This window comes from Oncorhynchus gorbuscha, linkage group LG10, assembly GCF_021184085.1.
Source record: "Oncorhynchus gorbuscha isolate QuinsamMale2020 ecotype Even-year linkage group LG10, OgorEven_v1.0, whole genome shotgun sequence".
NCBI lineage: Eukaryota > Metazoa > Chordata > Actinopteri > Salmoniformes > Salmonidae > Oncorhynchus > Oncorhynchus gorbuscha.
Genome location: NC_060182.1, coordinates 33,181,717 through 33,207,695, shown reverse-complemented (window position 1 = coordinate 33,207,695; position 25,979 = coordinate 33,181,717). Strand labels below are relative to the sequence as shown.

Here is a 25,979-nt window from a genome sequence, read left to right as displayed (position 1 = left end):
GTAATCACCTGTCAAACACACCCCGGTACTGGCTGAAATGGGTTCAATGGAATACACTGGCTACAAGAATATTAGTCGGAGATTTACTGAACCGTCTCGACACGTCACAAGAAAGAGAAAAAAGATAACTTTAATTTTAATGGGTGTTCATTTTTGGTGGATTTAAATATTTACAAATGACTATTAACTAAAAAATATAAACGCAACATGTAAAGTGTTGGTCCCATGTTTCATGAACTGAAATAAAATATCCCAGAAATGTACTACACTCACAAATAGCTTATTTCTTTCAAATGTTGTTCACAAATTTGCTTAATTCCTTGTTAGCGAGCATTTCTCCTTTGCCACACCTGACAGGTGTGGCACGTCAAGAAGCTGGTTAAACAGCATGATCATTATAAAGGACACTCTAAAAAAAAAGGACACTCTAAAATGTGCAGTTTTGTCACACAACACATATTTTTGAGGGAGCGTGCAGTTGGTATGCTGACTGCAGGAATGTCTACCATAAGCTGCCTCTAACATCGTTTTAGAGAATTTGGCAGTAAGTCCAACCGGCCTCACAACCACAGACCAGGTGTAACCACACCATCCCGGGACCTCCACATCTGGCTTCTGATCTCAGCCACCTGGACAGCTGATGAAACTGGGTTTGCACAACCGAAGAATTCTGCACAAACTGTCAGAAACCATCTCAGGGAAGCTCATCTGTGTGCTCGTTGTCCTCACCAGGGTCTTGACCTGACTGTAGTTTGGCGTCGTAACCGACTTCAGTGGACAAATCTTCCATGGCCTGCATACTCACCAGACATGTCGCCCATCTGGGATGCTCTGGATCGACGTGTACGACAGCGTTTTCCAGTTCCTGCCAACATCCAGCAACTTCATACAGCCATTGAAGAGGAATGGGACAACATTCCACAGGCCACAACCAACAAACAGCCTGATCAACTCTATGTGAAGGAGGTGTGTCTCGCTGCATGAGGCAAATGGTGATCACACTAAATACTGACTGGTTTTCTGACCCCTACCTTAAGGTATCGGTGACCAACAGATGCAGATCTGTATTCCCAGTCATGTGACATCCATAGCCTAATGGATACATTTCAATTGACTGATTTCCTTATATGAACTGAAATTGTTTCATGTTGCGTTTATGATCTTGTTCAGTGCAGATGTGCTGAAATGAAAGCAACTTTTGAAAATGAACACTCGGATTATAGTGATATTATGTCTGATTGTCTCGATACCATCTACTGCATCTTGCCCATGCCGCTCTTTACCATCACTCGTTCATATATCTTTATGTACATATTCTTTATCCCTTTACACTTGTGTGTATAAGGTAGTAGTTTTGGAATTGTTAGTTAGATTACTCGTTGGTTATTAATGCATTGTCGGAACTAGAAGCACAAGCATTTCGCTACACACACATGGTTAGCAGATGTTAATGCGAATGTGACAAATAACATTTTATTTTATTTTATTTAACTAGGCAAGTTACTTAAGAACAAATTCTTATTTACAATGACTGCTTACACCAGCCAAACCCGGACGATGCTGGGCCAATTGTGCACCACCCTATGGCACTCCCAATCACAGCTGGTTGTGATACAGCCTGGAATCGTACCAGGGTCTGTAGTGACACCTCTAGCACTGAGATGCAGTGCCTTAGACCACTGTGCCACTTGGGAGCCACAAACAATGTAAAGTATGTATAAATAGGGGTAATCTAGAGCCAAGCGTGTTGATTTTTAATGTATCCTGCTATTGACACACTTGTTGAATTATGCAACAGAACGTGACTACAACAGTAATTCATGAGGTAGTCTAGACAGGTCCAGTTGCAAATGACAACTTGTTCTCAACTAGCCTAACTGGTTAAATAAAGGTGAATTAAAAATAAATAGACAGAGCAGGTGAGTGCAGGTAGGGTAGACAGAGCAGGTGAGTGCAGGTAGGGTAGACAGAGCAGGTGAGTGCAGATAGGGTAGACAGAGCAGGTGAGTGCAGGTAGGGTAGACAGAGCAGGTGAGTGCAGATAGGGTAGACAGAGCAGGTGAGTGCAGGTAGGGTAGACAGAGCAGGTGAGTGCAGATAGGGTAGACAGAGCAGGTGAGTGCAGATAGGGTGGACAGAGCAGGTGAGTGCAGATAGGGTAGACAGAGCAGGTGAGTGCAGATAGGGTAGACAGAGCAGGTGAGTGCAGGTAGGGTAGACAGAGCAGGTGAGTGCAGATAGGGTAGACAGAACAGGTGAGTGCAGATAGGGTAGACAGAGAAGGTGAGTGCAGGTAAGGTAGACAGAGAAGGTGAGTGCAGATAGGGTAGACAGAGCAGGTGAGTGCAGATAGGTTAGACAGAGCAGGTGAGTGCAGGTAGGGTAGATAGAGCAGGTGACTGCAGGTAGGGTAGACAGAGCAAGTGACTGCAGGTAGGGTAGACAGAGCAGGTGACTGCAGGTAGGGTAGATAGAGCAGGTGACTGCAGGTAGGGTAGACAGAGCAAGTGACTGCAGGTAGGGTAGACAGAGAAGGTGAGTGCAGGTAGGGTAGACAGAGCAGGTGAGTGCAGGTAGGGTAGACAGAGCAGGTGAGTGCAGGTAGGGTAGACAGAGCAAGTGACTGCAGGTAGGGTAGACAGAGCAGGTGAGTGCAGGTAGGGTAGACAGAGCAGGTGAGTGCAGGTAGGGTAGACAGAGCAGGTGAGTGCAGGTAGGGTAGACAGAGCAAGTGACTGCAGGTAGGGTAGACAGAGCAGGTGAGTGCAGGTAGGGTAGACAGAGCAGGTGAGTGCAGGTAGGGTAGACAGAGCAGGTGTTTTGTGTATTTATGCAAATGAGGCACCTCATTTGCATAAATCTTCTTGCTTTTAACACAAAATATTTTTTTAAATAGCTGACACAATAAGAACATGAATATATGAGTGCAAAAAAATAAATAAAAGTACAATAAATTGAACACCTGAATTCACATAAAATCCCTGAACGCCATTCATTATTTGTTCATGCCAGTAAAACATTTTTTTAAACCCTTTTAATAATTTCAGTGACCATTGCTAGTGGCAATCTAATTCACAAACTACCTCAGAGGAAAGGCTGTGAATGACTTGTTGGAGCAGCTCATGACATTAATAAGAACACTGTCTGTGCTTTCTTACCGAAACAAATCACCTGATAACAACATCCTTATCTAAGTCATTGTAATCGATTGTTTAATTGATTGGTGTGACTTTTGAGACCGTTTGAAATGGTGTCAATAAAACACAAGAGAGCCACATGACCCTGACACTTTACACATACACTAATGTAGGACCTCTACCTCTTCTCCTTCTCACAACTCTTTGGCATTTGAGTAATTTACCAGACGCTCTTACCCAGAGTGACTTACATTGGTGCATTCCTCGTAAGGTAGCGAGGTGAGACAGCAACACATCACAATCATAGCAAGAACATTTTCCCTCAACCAAGTAGTTATCAACAGTCAGTGCTAGGACTACACCTTCTCCCCTTTCTCTCTCCCCCTATCCCCTCCCCCTCTCTACCTCTATCCCCTCCCCCTCTCTAGCCCCTCCCCCTCTCTACCTCTATCCCCTCCCCTCTCTACCTCTATCCCCTCCCCCTCTACCTCTATCCCCTGCTCCCTCTCTACCTCTAGCCTATGCTCCCTCTCTACCTCTAGCCACTCCCCCTCTCTACCTCTAGCCCCTCCCCCTCTCTACCTCTATCCCCTCCCCCTCTATACCTCTATCTCCTCCCCCTCTCTACCTCTATCCCCTCCCCTCTCTACCTCTATCCCTTCCCCCTCTCTACCTCTATCTCCTCCCCCTCTCTACCTCTATCCCCTCCCCCTCTCTACCTCTATCCTCTCCCCCTCTCTACCTCTATCCCTCCCCCTCTCTACCTCTATCCCCTCCCCCTCTCTACCTCTAGCCCCTCCCCTCTCTACCTCTAGCCCCTCCCCCTCTCTACCTCTATCCCCTCCCCCTCTCTACCTCTATCTCCTCCCCTCTCTACCTCTAGCTCCTCCCCCTCTCTACCTCTATCCCCTCCCCCTCTCTACCTCTATCCCCCTCTCTACCTCTATCCCCTCCCTCTCTCTATCCCCTCCCCCTCTCTAGCCCCTCCCCCTCTCTACCTCTAGCCCCTCCCCCGCTCTACCTCTATCCCCTCCCCCCCCTCTCTACCTCTATCCCCTCCCCCTCTCTACCTCTAGCTCCTCCCCCTCTCTACCTCTATCCCCTCCCCCTCTCTACCTCTATCCCCTCCCTCTCTCTATCCCCTCCCTAGCCCCTCCCCCTCTCTACCTCTAGCCCCTCCCCCGCTCTACCTCTATCCCCTCCCCTCTCTACTTCTAGCCCCTCCCCCTCTCTACCTCTATCCCCTCCCCCTCTCTACCTCTATCCCCTCCCCCTCTCTACCTCTAGCCCCTCCCCCTTACCCAGGGTGCCTGTGCAGAGGCAGTTGTGGGTCCGGGGAGTTGGCTTGGTTTGGTGGCTGTCCAGAATCTGCTGCACCAGCTGCTCCACTGAGAAGCCAGAGCTGCTGTTCCCGTTGCTGCAAGTCCACTTGATGCCATGAACTGCCGGGAGAGAGGAGACAGAGATGTCAGCCAGTCCAGACCAACAGACCACCCCCACCCACACTACTGCAGGCTGCACCCCTATAACCCTGTGACCCACCCGCATCTCTACACCCTAAACCCCCACCTAATAGTCTGCGTCTGGATAGTTTAGACAGCACTGTTTGCATGAAGCTCTATTTGGACAGCTGCACATCTCTCACGTCTCCTCTCTTCCCCCCCACACCGCCCAACCTACCTACTGTGCTGTGAACTACTTGATGAAAGTAGCCAACCACACACAGGCCCGTTAACACACAACAGGCATGATGGCTCCCTGCCTTGAGTCATTGTATTTGCCTCTGGCTGCCTGTAACTCCGGGGCTGTGATGTGGAAAACCACTGGAGAGGAACACAGTCTAGCTGCTAGATGAAGGAGAAGAGAGCCATTCGCCTGCATAAGTGCATTCCTGCCTGGCTGGCCTGCTCCGGTCACAGCTGGCTGCCACCGCCTAATACCTTTCACTGCTTTTCTGTCTCTGGCTTAGCAGCCAGGCTCCACTTCTCATCAGGCTGATAGTGATGCTGCTAACACAGGCAGCAGGCCTACACTATTACACATCATTGCTGCTATTGCTGCAGCGCCATGCTCTCAACCGGAAAACAACAAATATGGCCATGTTTCCGAAGTGGAGCATATTTAAAACATCTAAAAGAAATCAAGGCAGCTCTGATATGTGTTCCCACGTCTCACTACCTCCCTCAGTTAAATAGGCAGAAGAAAGGAGAGTAAATGTCTGTGTGTGTTAGCGAGAGACAGCGCGCGAGAGAGAGAGCGAGAGAGGGAGCGAGAGAGCGAGAGACAACGAGAGAGAGAGAGAGCGAGAGAGAGCGAGAGAGAGCGAGAGAGCGAGAGAGAGAGAGAGAGAGAGAGAGAGAGAGAGAGAGAGAGAGAGAGAGAGAGAGAGAGAGACAATGAGAGAGAGAGAGAGCGAGAGACAGCGAGAGCGAGAGAGAGGGAAAGAGAGAGATAGAGAGAGAGTGAGAGACAACGAGAGAGAGAGAGAGAGCGAGAGACAGCGAGAGAGAGAGAGCGAGAGAGACAGAGAGAGAGAGCGACAGAGAGAGAAAGAGAGAGAGGGAAAGAGAGAGAGAGAGCGAGAGAGACAGAGAGAGAGCGAGAGAGAGAGCGAGAGAGAGAGAGAGAGAGAGAGAGAGAGAGAGCCTCTGCATGTGAGAAGTAAAGAGAAAGAGACAGGGTGAAATAAGAGTGTCGCTGCCAGACAGAGACAGAGGCAGAGAGAAAGCTAATCAGGGTGCTTTCACTTCAACGCTGGCGGATCACTAGCTGATTACCAGGCGATCACCAGTAGATGCCAGCAGAGCAGTAGTCGTGTAGACAGTCAGATTCAGCAGGCGGCAATGCAGCCCTCTGCTCCACTGAACACTACATTACTGAACACTACATTACTCTGAACACTACATTACTGAACACTACAGCGGGCCGGGGCCAGGGAAATACAGAAGCTTCCCTGCCACAACACATCAGACCAACAATGACAGATTACTCTGTCTACATGAGTCCCAAAGACAATGCATGAAGTAAGCATGACAGTAATGCATAAAGATACAGACAGTAAGCATGACAGTAATGAAGGCACAGCTTCACAAAAAGATAACTGATGTAGTCAGACACTCATATCTGTTGTTCAACTGTTTCTCTGTGAATTAGATACATATTAAAATGACTTGTCTGACTTCATAACGGTTTGGCTTCAGTAACACATCAGAGACGTAAAGTTGTGATGATGTAGAGGTATTGGTGACACGGGGATAGGTTGTTGGTGTCCTGACGCGGGTCCCCCTTCGTGACAAAGCCAGAGCAGAGCGACAGTAGGGTGCTAACTCAGAGCTTTGACAGGCCTCAGAGTGACAGAACAACGCTACCGCTGACATACACCATGTATCCCAACTCCTGCCTGCAGCTGCCTCACTATGGCACTGATGCCCCGTGCCACTCTGCCAGGGTTTGTCATAGGTCACTAAAGGCTCTCCTGCATCACGAGCCCCACTAGCTCATTCCTGTGACATCATCAGGAGCGGCCATGCATGTTGGGGATGTGCAGCACCTGTCTTCAGGATACACAGATCACATCACATTGTCTTCTGCACCACTGGGCACTGACTGGGGTAGGTGTGCCGTGCCCTGCTAGTCTGGTCTAGCCCTGGATGGAGTGTTTGGAGGGAGGGAAGGAAGGAGAGAGAGAGAGAGAGAGAGAGAGAGAGAGAGAGAGAGAGGGGATGGATGGAGGGAGGGAGGGAAGGAAGGAGAGAGGGATAGATGGAGGGAGGGAAGGAGGGAGAGGGAGGGATGGATGGAAGGAGGGAAGGAGAGAGGGAGAGGGATGGATGGAGGGAGGGAGGGAAGGAAGGAGAGAGAGAGGGAGGGATGCATGGAGGGAGGGAGGGAGGGAAGGAAGGAGAGAGAGGGAGAGGGATGGAGGGAGGGAAGGAAGGAGAGAGGGGGAGAGGGATGGATGGAGGGAGGGAGACTGCTGGTGTGTTGGTCTGAGCTCCTGGTGGATTCATGCGTTATAAGCAGGATTGGGGCATGGCTGACTCCAGGGCTAGGGCATCACTGGGTCTGGGCTACTGCCTGTTTACTACATTAGAGGAGGGCAGTGAGTCAAGCTGCCTGACTGGTCTGCTGCCTTCTCATTGGTCGATCTGCCCTCTCATAATATGACTGAGCAGAGAAACCAGTCTCTGACCCCTAGTCCAACCCTCATCCGTGGATCTCTCCCCGAGCCTCAGCAACTACCTCTAGCGCTGGGGGAAGGAGCAGGTCAAAGGCCATGGTGAGTATCTGTGTGGATGTACTTGTGCATTTCTGTGTGTGTGTGGTGTGTGTAGTTGTGTGTGGTTGCTATGGTGAGTATGTTTTGGTCAGAAGCAAAACACAAATAGCTTTACGAGGCTCCAGTGAAGCATAGAGGCCGAATTCTTGCTTTGTTTTTGTGTCCTTAGACATGTTTAAGGCTTTGTGCAGTGGGGCATCATGGGAGCATAAAACAAGAGGGAAATAAGACAATTGCAGAAGTCTAGAAAGAGAAATGGGCTCAAATGTTTGCAGTGAAACAACTCTTTGGGTGCCGGGTTTAAAAGTCATATACTGGAATAAAGGAAAAACACGCATTTTAATGTTTCGTTTTTTAGCAGCAGAGGTCAAAACAAACGGCCGCATTTTGGCATAAAGCCTCGTCATCATCCACCCATATTTACAGATGACGTCACTTTGTAAGCACTGCTTCTTTCACATACATTATTCACATACATTATTCACATACTTGTCCTACTGTTTTCCACATGAGCTTCAAAATGTAAATAACACTAAACAAAGAAAGGTGCAGCTGTTGCCCACAGGACACAACGTAAGAGGAGTTCTCCATTAAGGCCCTTTAGGGCTTTCTGCCTGGAAGCCGTGGATATAATATGCGCCTCTCTGTGGCAGCCCGTTTTCTCAACCAAGTTCCAATTCTCCCAAGAAAAGAACTCTTCGATGTTTATGTTGAGTCTGTGCACTAAGATCAAGTGAACAGTAGAACTCTCCCAGACCCAGTCTAGAAGTATGCACGACAGAGCCTAAAGCCAACATGCATATCAGATGGTGCCAAGACACATGGCTTCATAACGTCAAACATACCTTCGTTTCCCACCGTCCTTAGTTTCCAACAGAGCTGGGATTTTCATCCGGCCTCCTCCTCTCCATGGGCCTACCGTTCACCACTGAGGAGTGGCATTCCAAGTCTCCTTCACACCCATGAGAGATCCATAGTGTTACACCACACACTACGCTCCCTCAAGTGTAGAGTGGCGAAAGCCCACCTACATCTGCTGACGAAGCATAGCTGCTTGTGTAAAGATGTACAGTTGTACAGCATGTACAGTAGGTAAAGGCCTACTGCATTATTCACAGCTGAATAATGCACCAATATAATATAAGGCTGCTGTGCACTTCGCCTGCACCCCTCCACGTCCTTATGATCGACGAAAGAAGCTGTTCTGTCAACACACCACTAGGGGGCACTGTTGCTCTACCGTAGACGGAATGTTAATCTGGTTTGTTTAAACCCTGTAAAAGTCAAAGTTGTTGGAGGGGGGGTTACTAAACTAACATATTCTATTGTTTTAAAATGGTCATAGATGATTTGGATGATTTAGCTATTTGATATTGATTTTTTTTTAGTTGTCAAAAAATATACTGTATTTAAAAATGATTAGATAAAATATTGAATTAGGGCTTTACTACTACAGCCCACAGAAATGCTTTGAATAACACATTCATAAATGGCAAAAAAAGACAGTCAGAAAATTCATCATAAGGAATCAGGTTTTGATGTGTCTGTCTGATATGTAGGAGATATAAGAGGGAATATATACAGTATGTATCTGTTTTTAGACACAAATTTAACCCCTTATTTTTGTTGGCACAAAAAGGACCTCCATACTTCCATTGGTTCGTATGGGTTACATTCAGACGAGTCCCGTGACACTCTTGGGGGTCGTAGAGCAAAACGGAGAACACCATCGTGTCCGTGAGAGTCTCCTCTTTCCATAATAGTTTGTCGGCCAAACTGTTCGGACGTTACAGACGTTTTCGTGAGATTTTCAGGATTGTCTCATGGTCTGACAAACACAGCTGTGGCTCGGCCACCTCCCAGCCCCTGATATCTCCAGCTTAAACTGATGCTGGACTTTGATGGGGATTTTTAGAATGATGTTACTTAGATTAAACAACGAGTGCGTCAATAGACTCTTACGGATTAAAAAAAAGAGGATAGAGGGAGTGAGGGAGGGAGAAAGAGACAAAGGGAGAGAGATGGGGGGGTGTAGGCTGCTTTGTTGCCATTTCTCTGTATCCCAAATGGCATCCTATTCCCTACACAGTGCACTGCTTTTGACTAGGGTCTATAGGGTGCCATTAGGGACACAGACTGTATGTGGCCTTCTCATGTAGCCTGTCAGCTAGAAGGCATCTTACCCTCCTCGGTCCTCTGTGTCCCAACTCCCCAAAGTGAATGACTTCACGCATTACTGAAATGAAGCCCCAGACCTAATGAAGAGAGTAGTTCACAGCAGCACTGTTACCTGTCCTGATCTGACCTGTCCTGACCTGTCCTGGGGTGAATGGGGTGCTGTGACTCCTGAAATGATCGTCAGAGGAACAGTGAAGGGGATAACGATAGGGGAGCATAAGCTCTGGTGATCATGATCAGTGAGTGTGTGTGTGTGTGTGTGTGTGTGGGCCCCTGGCTGGCTGGTCTGTATTCACAGAGCATCTGTCTCTCTCTTAAAGCTGCTGACACACTACACTCTACCTGGTCATCAATAATCAGCCCTGTGAACATCACTCACCGTCACCGCCCTGCCCCTGTCAACACACACACACACACACACACACACACACACACACACACACACACACACACACACACACACACACACACACACACACACACACACACACACACACACACACACACACACACACACACACACACACACACACACAGCCTGGAGTCTGGCCATTAACAACTCTCCCACTGATTTTCAGAAGCCCCTGATTGACTATTATCATTAGACAAACCCTGACATTTTACCAAACACTGTCTCAAACACTGTCTCAAACACGGTCTCAAAAACTGTCTCAAAAACTGTCTCAAACACTGTCTCAAACACTGTCTCAAACACTGTCTCAAACACTGTCTCAGACACTGTCTCAAACACTGTCTCAAAAACTGTCTCAAAAACTGTCTCAAACACTGTCTCAAACACTGTCTCAAACACTGTCTCAAAAACTGTCTCAAAAACTGTCTCAAACACTGTCTCAAACACTGTCTCAAACACTGTCTCAAACACTGTCTCAGACACTGTCTCAAACACTGTCTCAGACACTGTCTCAAACACTGTCTCAGACACTGTCTCAAACACCGTCTCAGACACCGTCTCAAACACCGACTCAAAAACTGTCTCAAACACTGTCTCAAACACCGTCTCAAACACCGTCTCAAACACTGTCTCAGACACTGTCTCAAACACTGTCTCAAACACTGTCTCAAACACCGTCTCAAAAACTGTCTCAGACACTGTCTCAAAAACCGTCTCAAACACCGTCTCAGACACTGTCTCAAACACCGTCTCAAACACCGTCTCAAACACTGTCTCAAACACTGTCTCAAACACCGTCTCAAACACCGACTCAAAAACTGTCTCAAACACTGTCTCAAACACCGTCTCAGACACCGTCTCAGACACTGTCTCAAACACTGTCTCAAACACTGTCTCAGACACTGTCTCAAACACTGTCTCAAACACTGTCTCAAACACCGTCTCAAACACTGTCTCAAAAACTGTCTCAGACACTGTCTCAAACACTGTCTCAAACACCGTCTCAAACACCGTCTCAAACACTGTCTCAAACACCGTCAGACACTGTCTCAGACACTGTCTCAAACACTGTCTCAAACACCGTCTCAAACACCATCTCAAACACTGTCTCAAACACCGTCAGACACTGTCATCTCAGCCTATGCCTCCCTCCAGTCCCTCGACTTCTTGGCACTGACGGAAACATGGATCACCACAGACAACACTGCTACTCCTACTGCTCTCTCTTCGTCCGCCCACGTGTTCTCGCACACCCCGAGAGCGTCTGGTCAGCGGGGTGGTGGCACCGGGATCCTCATCTCTCCCAAGTGGTCATTCTCTCTTTCTCCCCTTACCCATCTGTCTATCGCCTCCTTTGAATTCCATGCTGTCACAGTTACTAGCCCTTTCAAGCTTAACATCCTTATCATTTATCGCCCTCCAGGTTCCCTCGGAGAGTTCATCAATGAGCTTGATGCCTTGATAAGCTCCTTTCCTGAGGACGGCTCACCTCTCACAGTTCTGGGCGACTTTAACCTCCCCACGTCTACCTTTGACTCTTTCCTCTCTGCCTCCTTCTTTCCACTCCTCTCCTCTTTGACCTCACCCTCTCACCTTCCCCCCCTACTCACAAGGCAGGCAATACGCTCGACCTCATCTTTACTAGATGCTGTTCTTCCACTAACCTCATTGCAACTCCCCTCCAAGTCTCCGACCACTGCCTTGTATCCTTTTCCCTCTCGCTCTCATCCAACACCTCCCACACTGCCCCTACTCGGATGGTATCGCGCCGTCCCAACCTTCGCTCTCTCTCCCCCACTACTCTCTCTTCTTCCATCCTATCATCTCTTCCCTCCGCTCAAACCTTCTCCCACCTATCTCCTGATTCTGCCTCCTCAACCCTCCTCTCTTCCCTCTCTGCATCCCTTGACTCTCTATGTCCCCTATCCTCCAGGCCGGCTCGGTCCTCCCCTCCCGCTCCGTGGCTCGATGACTCATTGCGAGCTCACAGAACAGGGCTCCGGGCAGCCGAGCGGAAATGGAGGAAAACTCGCCTCCCTGCGGACCTGGCATCCTTTCACTCCCTCCTCTCTACATTTTCCTCCTCTGTCTCTGCTGCTAAAGCCACTTTCTACCACGCTAAATTCCAAGCATCTGCCTCTAACCCTAGGAAGCTCTTTGCCACCTTCTCCTCCCTCCTGAATCCTCCTCCCCCTCCCCCTCCTCCCTCTCTGCAGATGACTTCGTCAACCATTTTGAAAAGAAGGTCGACGACATCCGATCCTCGTTTGCTAAGTCTAACGACACCGCTGATTCTGCTCACACTGCCCTACCCTGTGCTCTGACCTCTTTCTCCCCTCTCTCTCCAGATGAAATCTCGCGTCTTGTGACGACCGGCCGCCCAACAACCTGCCCGCTTGACCCTATCCCCTCCTCTCTTCTCCAGACCATTTCCGGAGACCTTCTCCCTTACCTCACCTCGCTCATCAACTCATCCCTGACCGCTGGCTACGTCCCTTCCGTCTTCAAGAGAGCGAGAGTTGCACCCCTTCTGAAAAACCTACACTCGATCCCTCCGATGTCAACAATTACAGACCAGTATCCCTTCTTTCTTTTCTCTCCAAAACTCTTGAACGTGCCGTCCTTGGCCAGCTCTCCCGCTATCTCTCTCTGAATGACCTTCTTGATCCAAATCAGTCAGGTTTCAAGACTAGTCATTCAACTGAGACTGCTCTCCTCTGTATCACGGAGGCGCTCCGCACTGCTAAAGCTAACTCTCTCTCCTCTGCTCTCATCCTTCTAGATCTATCGGCTGCCTTCGATACTGTGAACCATCAGATCCTCCTCTCCACCCTCTCCGAGTTGGGCATCTCCGGCGCGGCCCACGCTTGGATTGCGTCCTACCTGACAGGTCGCTCCTACCAGGTGGCGTGGCGAGAATCTGTCTCCTCACCACGCGCTCTCACCACTGGTGTCCCCCAGGGCTCTGTTCTTGGCCCTCTCCTATTCTCGCTATACACCAAGTCACTTGGCTCTGTCATAACCTCACATGGTCTCTCTTATCATTGCTATGCAGACGACACACAATTAATCTTCTCCTTTCCCCCTTCTGATGACCAGGTGGCGAATCGCATCTCTGCATGTCTGGCAGACATATCAGTGTGGATGACGGATCACCACCTCAAGCTGAACCTCGGCAAGACGGAGCTGCTCTTCCTCCCGGGGAAGGACTGCCCGTTCCATGATCTCGCCATCACGGTTGACAACTCCATTGTGTCCTCCTCCCAGAGCGCCAAGAACCTTGGCGTGATCCTGGACAACACCCTGTCGTTCTCAACCAACATCAAGGCGGTGGCCCGTTCCTGTAGGTTCATGCTCTACAACATCCGCAGAGTACGACCCTGCCTCACACAGGAAGCGGCGCAGGTCCTAATCCAGGCACTTGTCATCTCCCGTCTGGATTACTGCAACTCGCTGTTGGCTGGGCTCCCTGCCTGTGCCATTAAACCCCTTCAACTCATCCAGAACGCCGCAGCCCGTCTGGTGTTCAACCTTCCCAAGTTCTCTCACGTCACCCCGCTCCTCCGTTCTCTCCACTGGCTTCCAGTTGAAGCTCGCATCCGCTACAAGACCATGGTGCTTGCCTACGGAGCTGTGAGGGGAACGGCACCTCAGTACCTCCAGGCTCTGATCAGGCCCTACACCCAAACAAGGGCACTGCGTTCATCCACCTCTGGCCTGCTCGCCTCCCTACCACTGAGGAAGTACAGCTCCTGCTCAGCCCAGTCAAAACTGTTCGCTGCCCTGGCCCCCCAATGGTGGAACAAACTCCCTCACGACGCCAGGACAGCGGAGTCAATCACCACCTTCCGGAGACACCTGAAACCCCACCTCTTTAAGGAATACCTAGGATAGGATAAGTAATCCCTCGCACCCCCCCCTTAAGTTTTAGATGCACTATTGTTAAGTGACTGTCCCACTGGATGTCATAAGGTGAATGCACCAATTTGTAAGTCGCTCTGGATAAGAGCGTCTGCTAAATGACTTAAATGTAATGTAATGTAAATGTCTCAGACACCGTCTCAAACACTGTCTCAAACACTGTCTCAAACACCGTCTCAAACACCGTCTCAAAAACGGTCTCAAACACTGTCTCAAACACCGTCTCAAACACTGTCTCAGACACTGTCTCAAACACCGTCAGACACTGTCTCAGACACTGTCTCAAACACTGTCTCAAACACCGTCTAAAACACTGTCTCAAACACCGTCAGACACTGTCTCAGACACTGTCTCAGACACTGTCTCAAACACTGTCTCAAACACCATCTCAAACACTGTCTCAAACACCGTCAGACACTGTCTCAGACACCGTCTCAAACACCGTCTCAAACACCGTCTCAAAAACCGTCTCAAACACCATCTCAAACACTGTCTCAAACACCGTCTCAAAAACCGTCTCAAACACCGTCTCAAACACCGTCTCAAACACCGTCTCAAACACCGTCTCAAACACTGTCTCAAACACTGTCTCAAACACTGTCTCAAACACCGTCTCAGACACTGTCTCAAACACTGTCTCAAACACTGTCTCAAACACTGTCTCAAACACCGTCTCAGACACTGTCTCAAACACCGTCTCAAACACTGTCTCAGACACTGTCTCAAACACCGTCTCAGACACTGTCAGACACTGTCTCAAACACCGTCTCAGACACTGTCTCAGACATGGTCTCAGACACTGTCTCAGACACTGTCAGACACTGTCTTAAACACCGTCAGACACTGTCTCAAACACTGTCTCAGACACGGTCTCAAACACTGTCTCAAACACTGTCTCAGACATTGTCTCAAACACTGTCTCAAACACCGTCAGACACTGTCTCAAACACTGTCTCAGACACTGTCTCAAACACCGTCTCAAACACTGTCTCAGACACTGTCTCAAACACCGTCTCAAACATCGTCAGACACTGTCTCAAACACTATCTCAGACACTGTCTCAAACACCGTCAGACACTGTCTCAAACACCGTCAGACACTGTCTCAAACACTGTCTCAAACACTGTCTCAGACACTGTCTCAAACACTGTCTCAAACACCGTCTCAAACACCGTCAGACACTGTCTCAAACACTGTCTCAGACACTGTCTCAAACACCGTCAGACACTGTCTCAAACACCGTCAGACACTGTCTCAAACACCGCCAGACACCGTCTCAAACACTGTCTCAAACACCGTCTCAGACACTGTCTCAAACACCGTCAGACACTGTCTCAAACACCGTCTCAGACACTGTCTCAAACGCCGTCTCAGACACTGTCTCAAACACCGTCTCAGACACTGTCTCAAACACCGTCAGACACTGTCTCAAACACTGTCTCAGACACTGTCTCAGACACGGCGCTGGACAGAAGAATGACGCGGGCAGTCCATAACAACACGTCTACTACGTGTCTTTAAGCAATTAGTAAACCAGGTTACATCAGAGAGAGAGAGAGAGAGGGGAGGTGAGAAAGATTTCTGGTGAGTCAGAGACTCTTCCTCCCACACAAAGGCATCAATCAACAGAGCTCTCCCCTGCTCTATGCTGGACCTGCTCTGCCTGACTGGGATGATGTGAGGCCAGGGCTGTGTGCTCTCAGGCTGACCACTGTGGTGCCGGAGGGCTGGGGGAAAGATAACCCCTGACCCCTGTCTACCAGATGGCTCCAGGCAGGGCAGGAACACAGAAACAATAAAAAGAATAACAAGATGGTAACAGTTTAGCAACCAGGACGTGCCTCTGAGAGAGCCACTTAGGCTACTCCAATAATAAGGCTAGGAGAGGTCTGAGCATTAAAAACCCAGACGTGAATGTCTGGATAGCCTCTATGTGTGTCTGGGGCTCTTAGGGCCGGACCCTTGAGAAGAGCTTGCACCTGGTCATGTATCAGGCTTTGAAAAGGCTTGGAGCACTCAATGCTGTACTCGGAATGTGATAGGTCAGATACTCACACATGGGCTTGAGCTGGCCAATCAGCTCCTCCTTGGTCCACTTGGCCCACTCCTTCTTGTCCGTGTTGATGGAGCACAGGATTGGCCCGCATGGCTTCCCACAATCCTCTATGGCTGGCACATTCAAGTAGTGGACGAGCACGATGTCAGGGTTCTGGAGAAGAGAGAATAGGGAGAAAGAGAGCGAGAGAGAGAGAGAGAGAGAGAGAGAGAGAGAGAGAGAGACAGGGAGAGAGAGAGAAATAGAGAGAGAGAGAGAGAGAGAGAGAGAGAGAGAGAGAGAGAGAGAGAGAGAGAGAGAGAGAGAGAGAGAGAAAGAGAAAGAGAAAGAGAGAGAGGTTTGTTTAGTCAGCAGACTGACTGTGTTGTGTGGTAACAGTGAGAGAGTCCCAGAGAGGGAAGAGACCCAGCTGGAAGTGTAACACCTAACACTACAGCTGGTGTGTCAGCACACAGACATGCTGCTGGAATAGGTTGTTGTTGGAGAGACTGCATGGTATTTCTCACACAAAGAATGGAGTGAGAGAAACTCAGAGAGAGAATGAGAGACAGAGAGAGAGAGAAACTCAGAGAGAGAGAAACTCAGAGAGAGAGAGAGAGAGTGAGAGTGAGAGTGAGAGTGAGAGAGAGTGAGAGAGAGAGAGAGAGAGAGAGAGAGAGAGAGAGAGAGAGAGAGAGAGAGAGAGAGAGAGAGAGAGAGAGAGAGAGAGAGAGAGAGAGAGAGAGAGAGAGAGAGAGAGAGAGAGAGAGAAAAGCAAAACAGAAGTGGGTCTCTGAAGGAAGATTTGGAGGGGGAGTTAAAACCTCTTTGGAACTGTTGTGTGTGTGTGTGTGTGTGTATGTGATCTCGTATGTGTGTGTGTGTGGTAATTGCCCTACGTGCATGTAACACACTAACACGCATTTTGTGAAGTCCTCCCACATGCCGAGCCAATGCCCTCTATTAACTTGCCAGTGTACCCAGTCAGAATCCACCTATTCCCCTCGCTGCCATCGTTACCTCCCTAAATTCCCTAAATTGACAGCTTATGAAAAATAGGTGCTGTTTAAAAGACCAGTTGAGCCGGTGTGAATAACATCAATTGTGATCTGTAATCATGAATAGCTTTGATTACTGTGCAGAGTAAACAGTGGCAGGAGAAACGCTCCCGGTCCGCTCCTTAAGACCCCATTCATTACAAACACACAGTTGCCAATAACCACAGACACACGCCTTCGAACATACACTCACACAGAGGCAGAAATATTAGTTACTGCCACAAACACAGGCATGGAGACTACATCAGAGGACACACACACACACAGAAATGCACAAGTACATCCACACAGATACTCACCATGGCCTTTGACCTGCTCCTTCACACACACACACACACACACACACACACACACACACACACACACACACACACACACACACACACACACACACACACACACACACACACACACACACACACACACACACACACACACACACACACACACACACACACACACACACACACACACAGGGAACAACAAAGACCTTGATGAAGGTCGAAGACACAATGTGTTTGAGTGCAGTTTGAAGCTTCATCAGTGTGATGTGGAGAACAAACCATCCTGCTGTCTCTTAATTCTAACACCATTAATGTTGCTGTCTGGACAAGAGCTTGTCTTTCTGTGGTGATCTGTTCAGGGCTTTGTGCACAGGACCAACTTTAGCATTGGAATCATGTCAAATTCAAAACATCAGAAATGTATTCTCTTTAAAAGGGCCGGCAGTGGTGATTACAGAGTTGTTCTCTGGTACAGTCTCTTGGAAGACTGGTCTGGTGTATAGTCTCCGTTGGATGTTTGCTGGATGTTTAGTCTGACAGACTGTGGCCCTGGTCTCATTCCCCAGCCCACTACAGCCGGACATTGAGGTGTGTTATCTCCTCTGTGATAAACCTTGTCCCTGTCCTCTGTCATTGGAGTCAACACACTTGGGACGGCTGTGTCTCGCTTCCACGATGTCAGGGCGAGCGAGTGTGTAATGCCCCCAGATGGCATTACCAGCTGTGGTAATCGGCAGGCCATGCCCTCAATCCTTAACTAGCACGAGAGGGGTGAACAAAGGGCCGTAGCACGCACTGTATGAGCATGTTGGAGGAAGCACACACACTGAGAGGAAGGACACACACACACACACACACACACACACACACACACACACACACACACACACACACACACACACACACACACACACACACACACACACACACACACACACACACACACACACACACACACACACACACACACACACACACACACACACACACACACACACACACACACACACACACATACGCACACACACGCACATGCACACACATACACACACACACATACACATACGCACAACCCCCCTCCATTCAACACCCACTCACACATAAAGGCACACAGCTGTTCTCTACCTCAGCACACACAGACATATTGCATATTGGCCTCTGCTCTACAATGAAAGGGAACATTTAGCTGGCAGCCTTACAGCTCATCCAAACACTAGTAATCTGTGGAGCCAGCTACAGCTAGGCCTTAGTATCATACACTCTGCTGCTGAGATATACATCCACAGTGGTGGTTCTGTCTCCAATGGAACACTAACACCTCTACACTGCTTTTAACCAGGGCCCTGTGGGAACAGGCTGCCTTTGGGACGAGGGCAGTACGTGGTGACATGTAGCTGGAGCTCCTCTCTTCTCTCTTGTCTTCACATTCCTCACCGTCCCTCCTCCTCTCCGCCACCAAGAAAACAACACAATCAAAATAGAAAGTGTCACATAAATCTATCAGGAGGGTCATTTCATTTCATTCCCTTGTTGGCTGCTTTCTTTTCCTCTGTTTAATATCACCAGTTTGTTTCTCTCCAAAGGAAACTGGGGGGAAAAGCTGAGGGGGAAACTTTAGCCTGGACAGTATTTTGCAGAGAGAATGAGATCTCATTAACTTATTGATTCATTGTGTAATGCTCTCTTGGTTGTTTTCCTGCTCGTTCCCCATGCGGGTTTAGGGCCACTTCCAACAGTACACTTCCACAGTGGGATCTGGTTGCTGGAGTGTGTGTGGAGGGGGAATGTGTGTGTGTGTGTGAAGTGGAGTATGCTACAACTCCAACACCCAACACACAATCTGTTAGCGTGGGAGACTCCAAGGTTGAGATGCACATCCAACTGATAGCCAAGGTAAAAGCCCTACGTATCATGTGTGTGTAGACAGTGTTGTTGTGTTACTTTATTGCCTAGTCTAGTGCATATCCCCACAGCAGATGGATGGATGTTGCTAAATTAATTACCTATGGAGTCTAGGGGAGGCAGTCACAGGGGAGGAAGGCCTACTGAGGGGGTGGGGAACACACACACACACACACACACACACACACACACACACACACACACACACACACACACACACACACACACACACACACACACACACACACACACACACACACACACACACACACACACACACACACACACACTACATTTGAGTAATTTAGCAGATGCTCTTATCCAGAGCGAATTACAGGAGCGATTAGGGTTATGTGCCTTGCTCAAGGGCATATCGGCAGATTTATTTTCACCTAGTTGGCTCAGGGAGTCGAACCAGCGACCTTTCTGTTACTGGCCCAATGCTCTTAACCACCAGGCTACCTGCCTCCCACACTACCGTAAGACCAGGGAATAGTCGTAGCCAGGCAACAGGTTTCTTTGGCACCCACACACATGGAAGGCAATGTTCCTACGCTCAGCTCAGCTCTCAGCCTCAGCGACACCACCTTGCCCTGCAGCCAGTCCACACCACAGTGCTATAAAGCAGAGCTCAGGCAGGTTGCCACGGCTACAGCCAGGAAGAGACAGGCTGTGTCCCAAAATCACCCTATTCTCCTTATAGTGCACTAGCAGGCCCCATAGGTGTGGCACACTAGGTTCCATTTGGAACACAGTCATAGCCTCATTACCAGGGTTATAGCTACAGAGTCGGACTATGCTCCTACCAGGACAGGCCATGTAGACTCAGGGCCCTCAACAGGCTCTGGCAGACACATACAGAAACCACAGTACTTGTCCAATGGTGGAAACTAGACACAGTCATGTAATCTGTAACCGGGCCTGTAAGCCCTGGTGACCCCTGTCACAGCCCGTCGCCCTCTCCTCTCCTTGCCGCTCCTCTCCATGTAGCCGTCACCACCAACACAGTACTGTGCCTCATTAAGGGGAGAGAGGAGAGGGGAGAAGAGAGGAGAAAGGAGAGGAGAGGGGGGCTGGGAGACGGGATCTCCAGGCCCAGCGCTTCCTGGCACAACATTATTGTAGCAGATAGGCCTCTCTCTCTTACAATGAGCTGCGTAGCACAGAAGCGATAAGAACAGCCATTAACATCAAAGGATCGTAGTTAAGAAGAGGAGGCTTGGTGGGACGTGGAGGAGCTGAGGACTGATGGGGGGAAACCTAGTGAGGAGCAAGATAAAGCAACCAGCCGCTCGGAGTGGAACGGCTTCAAAGAGAGGCTAGCAGCAAGCAGAGAGATACACAGAGAGAGAGGGAAGACAGATACACAGAGAGAGAGGGAAGACAGATACACAAAGAGAGGGAAGACAGATACACAGAGAGAGGGAAGACAGATACACAGAGAGAGAGAGGGAAGACAGATACACAGAGAGAGGGACGACAGATACACAGAGAGAGAGGGAAGACAGATACACAGAGAGAGAGGGAAGACAGATACACAGAGAGAGGGAAGAAAGATACACAGAGATAGAGGGAAGACAGATACACAGAGAGAGAGGGAAGACAGATACACAGAGAGAGAGGGAAGACAGATACACAGAGAGAGAGAGGGAAGACAGATACACAGAGAGAGGGACGACAGATACACAGAGAGAGAGGGAAGACAGATACACAAAGAGAGGGAAGACAGGTACACAGAGAGAGAGGGAAGACAGATACACAGAGAGAGAGAGGGAAGACAGATACACAGAGAGAGAGGGAAGAAAGATACACAGAGATAGAGGGAAGACAGATACACAGAGAGAGAGGGAAGACAGATACACAGAGAGAGAGGGAAGACAGATACACAGAGAGAGAGGGAAGACAGATACACAGAGAGAGAGGGAAGACAGATACACAGAAAGAGAGGGACGACAGATACACAGAGAGAGAGGGAAGACAGATACACAGAGAGAGGGAAGACTGATACACAGAGAGAGAGGGAAGACAGAAACACAGAGAGAGGGAAGACAGATACACAGAGAGAGGGAAGACAGATACACAGAGAGAGAGGGAAGACAGAAACACAGAGAGAGGGAAGACAGATACGCAGAGAGAGGGAAGACAGATACACAGAGAGAGAGAGGGAAGACAGGTTCTCAGAGAAGAAGTCAGGCGAAAAACCCCATTCCTCAGCGGAGGAGGAAGAGAGGATGGAGGAAATAGGCTAGGGAGAATAGGCAGCTTCAGAGATGTGTGGCTACGAGCTCCTTGAGGAAGGAATTTAACTAGCCCACTACAGGGAGATCCATTTCAATGCAGAATATGAAGGAAATTGGAGCTCTCGATTGTGTTGTCGCAAACGCTCAACGTCAACGCCACACTTTGTTTTGAGGATGTGAACATGCACGAGGGATGAATACAGATATTAGTGTGTTCATTCATGTGTGAGAAAAGTACTGTGGAAGTATCTGTTTATGTGATATCCAGACATGCTTCTATAAAATCTACAGTATTTTTGTATGCAAATGTTATCTGCATGACAGTAAATCAACGGGCCGACCACACCCTGTATGCTGGACTGTGTCTGTGTGAGTTACTATCGGTGTGTGAGTGCTTCTGTTTAGCACCCTGCACTTAAACCTGGGCTGTGTTTATTACCATGTGTTTATCAGTTGAAAGTGTGTGCATGCTGGTTCGTGTGAGTGTGTGTGTGTGAACCGGTGGGTGTGAGCGTGTAGTTTGTGTGCAGTGTGTGTGTGTGTGTGTGTGTGTGTGTGTGTGTGTGTGTGTGTGTGTGTGTGTGTGTGTGTGTGTGTGTGTGTGTGTGTGTGTGTGTGTGTGTGTGTGTGTGTGTGTGGAGAGGTGATTACGGCCATGCTCTGTGGGCTGTGCTGGGGCAGTTGCCCTGGTGGTGGCATGGTGATGAATGGCATGGTGTGGATGTTATTAAGCAGCCTCCTGGCCCCTGGCACTGGGGTTGAGCTCTTAAATGCACCACTCCATCCCTCCCTCCCTCGCCTCCCTTTCTCCTTCTCTGTTTAACTCCCTCCCTGCCTCCCTCCCTGCCTCCCTCCCTGCCTCCCTCCCTGCCTCCCTCCCTGCCTCCCTCCCTCCCTCCCTCCCTCCCTCCCTCCCTCCCTCCCTCCTGCCTCCTCCCTCCCTCCCTCCCTCCCTCTGCCTCCCTCCATCTCTGCCTTCCTCCCTCCCCTCCCTCCCTCTCTCTCCGCCTCTCTCTCTGCCTCCCTCCCTCCCTTTCTCCGTCACTCCTTCTCTGTTTACCTTCCTCCCTGCCTTCCTCCCTGTCTCCCTCTCCTCTCTGCCTCCTTCCTCCCTGCCTTCCTCCCTGTCTCCCTCTCTCTCTGCCTCTCTCCCTCTCTGCCTTCCTCCCTGTCTCCCTCTCTCTCTGCCTCTCTCCCTCTCTGCCTTCCTCCCTGTCTCCCTCTCTCTCTGCCTCTCTCCCTCTCTGCCTTCCTCCCTGTCTCCCTCTCTCTCTGCCTCTCTCCCTCTCTGCCTTCCTCCCTGTCTCCCTCTCTCTCTGCCTCTCTCCCTCTCTGCCTTCCTCCCTGTCTCCCTCTCTGCCTCCCTCCCTGCCTATCTCCCTGCCTCCCTCTCGTCCTGCCTCTCTACCGCTCTCCCTGGCTCCCTCTCTCTCTGCCTCCCTCCCTACCTCCCTCTCTGCCTCCCTCTCTGCCTCCCTCTCTGCCTCCCTCTCTACCGCTCTCCCTGGCTCCCTCTCTCTCTGCCTCCCTCCCTACCTCCCTCTCTACCTCCCTCTCTGCCTCCCTCTCGTCCTGCCTCTCTACCGCTCTCCCTGGCTCCCTCTCTCTCTGCCTCCCTCCCTACCTCCCTCTCTACCGCTCTCCCTGACTCCCTCTCTTTCCCTCTGCTGCTAATTTCAAGGTCAACTGGCTCTGAGGTGCTGTAAGTTTACAGCCACAGCTCCACAGCTCCACAGCTCCACAGCTCCACAGGCACAAGACTTCTTCTTCTCCTTTTGTTTGGAAGGTTACGCCGCTCTCTCACCACCAAAGGGTGTGTTTGAGAGTGTGGGGGTGGCTGCTAATGTTGCTGCTGCATGTACACACACACACACACACACACACACACACACACACACACACACACACACACACACACACACACACACACACACACACACACACACACACACACACACACACACACACACACACACACACACACACACACACACACACCTAACCTAGGATCCTAAGCACACACACACACACACACACACACACACACACACACACACACACACACACACACACACACACACACACACACACACACACACACACACACACACACACACACACACACACACACACACACACACACACACACACACACACACACACACACACCCTAACCTAGGATCCTAAGCACACACACACACACACAAGCGAATACACAGACACTCGCAGAACAGCATACAACGGCAAACAACACTCCGCATCAAACACCCCTAAAATGGAGTAAACACCCCGCAGCCACCTTCTGTCTAGGTAGTGGAGGGGTCCCCTTCCTGAACCCATCACCCGTCTCTCTCTGGCTCCTCTCTCAAAAAGCCTTTGTTAAATGCTCTCAGTATAGACACTCTAATTGGCTGTCTGGTGTCAACGCTCTGCCTTCCACCCCCCCCTCCATCTCTCTCCTTCCACCGCTCCTCTGCCATGGTGTTCCTGGCGCCCCCGGAGTAGGTACCAATCAAAGGGCCCGTGCCAGTTTTGAGGGGCCTCTTGTGGTGAATTGGCCAGTTCGGCCATGTCCACCCAGATCTGTATGAAGAAGGCATGGGAGGAGGCTCAGCAGTGGGGAGGGTGGGGGACAGGGGGGGCTCCTAAGGGCCCTCCCCCTGTAAGGCACTCTAGGTGTATAAATGGGAGCGTATGGCTGTATGATGTTTGATGGAGGATGGTGTGGAATACTCCTGCATTTTACCTGTGCCCTTGACATCTCTCCCTGTTCTCTATCGCATAATGATATAATAATGGTCGATCTAGAAGGCAGCACGGTGTTGTATCTATATGGAGCTCTCCTCCCCTCTAATAAAGATCTGTGTTGTATCTATATGGAGCTCTACTCCCCTCTAATAAAGACCTGTGTTGTATCTATATGGAGCTCTACTCCCCTCTAATAAAGACCTGTGTTGTATCTATATGGAGCTCTACTCCCCTCTAATAAAGACCTGTGTTGTATCTATATGGAGCTCTACTCCCCTCTAATAAAGACCTGTGTTGTATCTATATGGAGCTCTCCTCCCCTCTAATAAAGAGCTGTGTTGTATCTATATGGAGCTCTACTCCCCTCTAATAAAGACCTGTGTTGTATCTATATGGAGCTCTCCTCCCCTCTAATAAAGACCTGTGTTGTATCTATATGGAGCTCTACTCCCCTCTAATAAAGACCTGTGTTGTATCTATATGGAGCGCTACTCCCCTCTAATAAAGACCTGTGTTGTATCTATATGGAGCTCTACTCCCCTCTAATAAAGACCTGTGTTGTATCTATATGGAGCTCTACTCCCCTCTAATAAAGAACCTGTGTTGTATCTATATGGAGCTCTCCTCCCCTCTAATAAATACCTGTGTTGTATCTATATGGAGCTCTACTCCCCTCTAATAAAGACCTGTGTTGTATCTATATGGAGCTCTACTCACCTCTAATAAAGACCTGTGTTGTATCTATATGGAGCTCTACTCCCCTCTAATAAAGACCTGTGTTGTATCTATATGGAGCTCTCCTCCCCTCTGTGTTCCCCCTACAGTACTTCCGAACCTGTCTATGGGTTCCAGGCAGCATCAAGAGCTGGAACATTTGAGGAACAGGAAGAGAGAGGCCGATGTGTGTGTGAGCCAGCCAGGGGCTGAGTGTGTGAGCCAGCCAGGGGCTGAGTGTGTGAGCCAGCCAGGGGCTGAGTGTGTGAGCCAGCCAGGGGCTGAGTGTGTGAGCCAGCCAGGGGCTGTGTGCGTGAGCCAGCCAGGGGCTGAGTGCGTGAGCCAGCCAGGGGCTGAGTGTGTGAGCCAGCCAGGGGCTGAGTGTGTGAGCCAGCCAGGGGCTGAGTGTGTGAGCCAGCCAGGGGCTGTGTGCGTGAGCCAGCCAGGGGCTGAGTGTGTGCGTGAGTGTGTGAGCCAGCCAGGGGCTGAGTGTGTGCGTGAGTGTGTGAGCCAGCCAGGGGCTGTGTGCGTGAGCCAGCCAGGGGCTGAGTGTGTGCGTGAGTGTGTGAGCCAGCCAGGGGCTGAGTGTGTGCGTGAGTGTGTGAGCCAGCCAGGGGCTGAGTGTGTGCGTGTGTCTGTGAGCCAGCCAGGGGCTGAGTGTGTGCGTGTGTCTGTGAGCCAGCCAGGGGCTGAGTGTGTGAGCCAGCCAGGGGCTGAGTGTGTGAGCCAGCCAGGGGCTGTGTGCGTGAGCCAGCCAGGGGCTGAGTGTGTGCGTGAGTGTGTGAGCCAGCCAGGGGCTGAGTGTGTGAGCCAGCCAGGGGCTGTGTGCGTGAGCCAGCCAGGGGCTGAGTGTGTGCGTGAGTGTGTGAGCCAGCCAGGGGCTGAGTGTGTGCGTGAGTGTGTGAGCCAGCCAGGGGCTGAGTGTGTGCGTGAGTGTGTGAGCCAGCCAGGGGCTGAGTGTGTGCGTGTGTCTGTGAGCCAGCCAGGGGCTGAGTGTGTGCGTGTGTCTGTGAGCCAGCCAGGGGCTGAGTGTGTGCGTGTGTCTGTGAGCCAGCCAGGGGCTGAGTGTGT

The 25,979-nt window shown here is 50.1% G+C and overlaps 1 protein-coding gene across 7 annotated transcripts in view; it reads right to left on the bottom strand.

Annotated features, from left to right (window-relative positions):
- Nucleotides 1-25,979, bottom strand: part of camta1a (calmodulin binding transcription activator 1a) — a 522,529-nt gene that overhangs the window by 52,323 nt on the left and 444,227 nt on the right. For 6 of the 7 annotated variants that reach the window (XM_046365688.1, XM_046365689.1, XM_046365690.1 and 3 more), the window contains 2 exons: nucleotides 15,983-16,136; nucleotides 4,439-4,579 (listed from right to left, as the gene is read on the bottom strand). In XM_046365688.1, the coding sequence (XP_046221644.1) occupies nucleotides 4,439-4,579; nucleotides 15,983-16,136 (295 nt within the window). The remainder of the gene's footprint in view (nucleotides 1-4,438; nucleotides 4,580-15,982; nucleotides 16,137-25,979) is intronic. The other variant, XM_046365694.1, reaches the window with a different exon arrangement.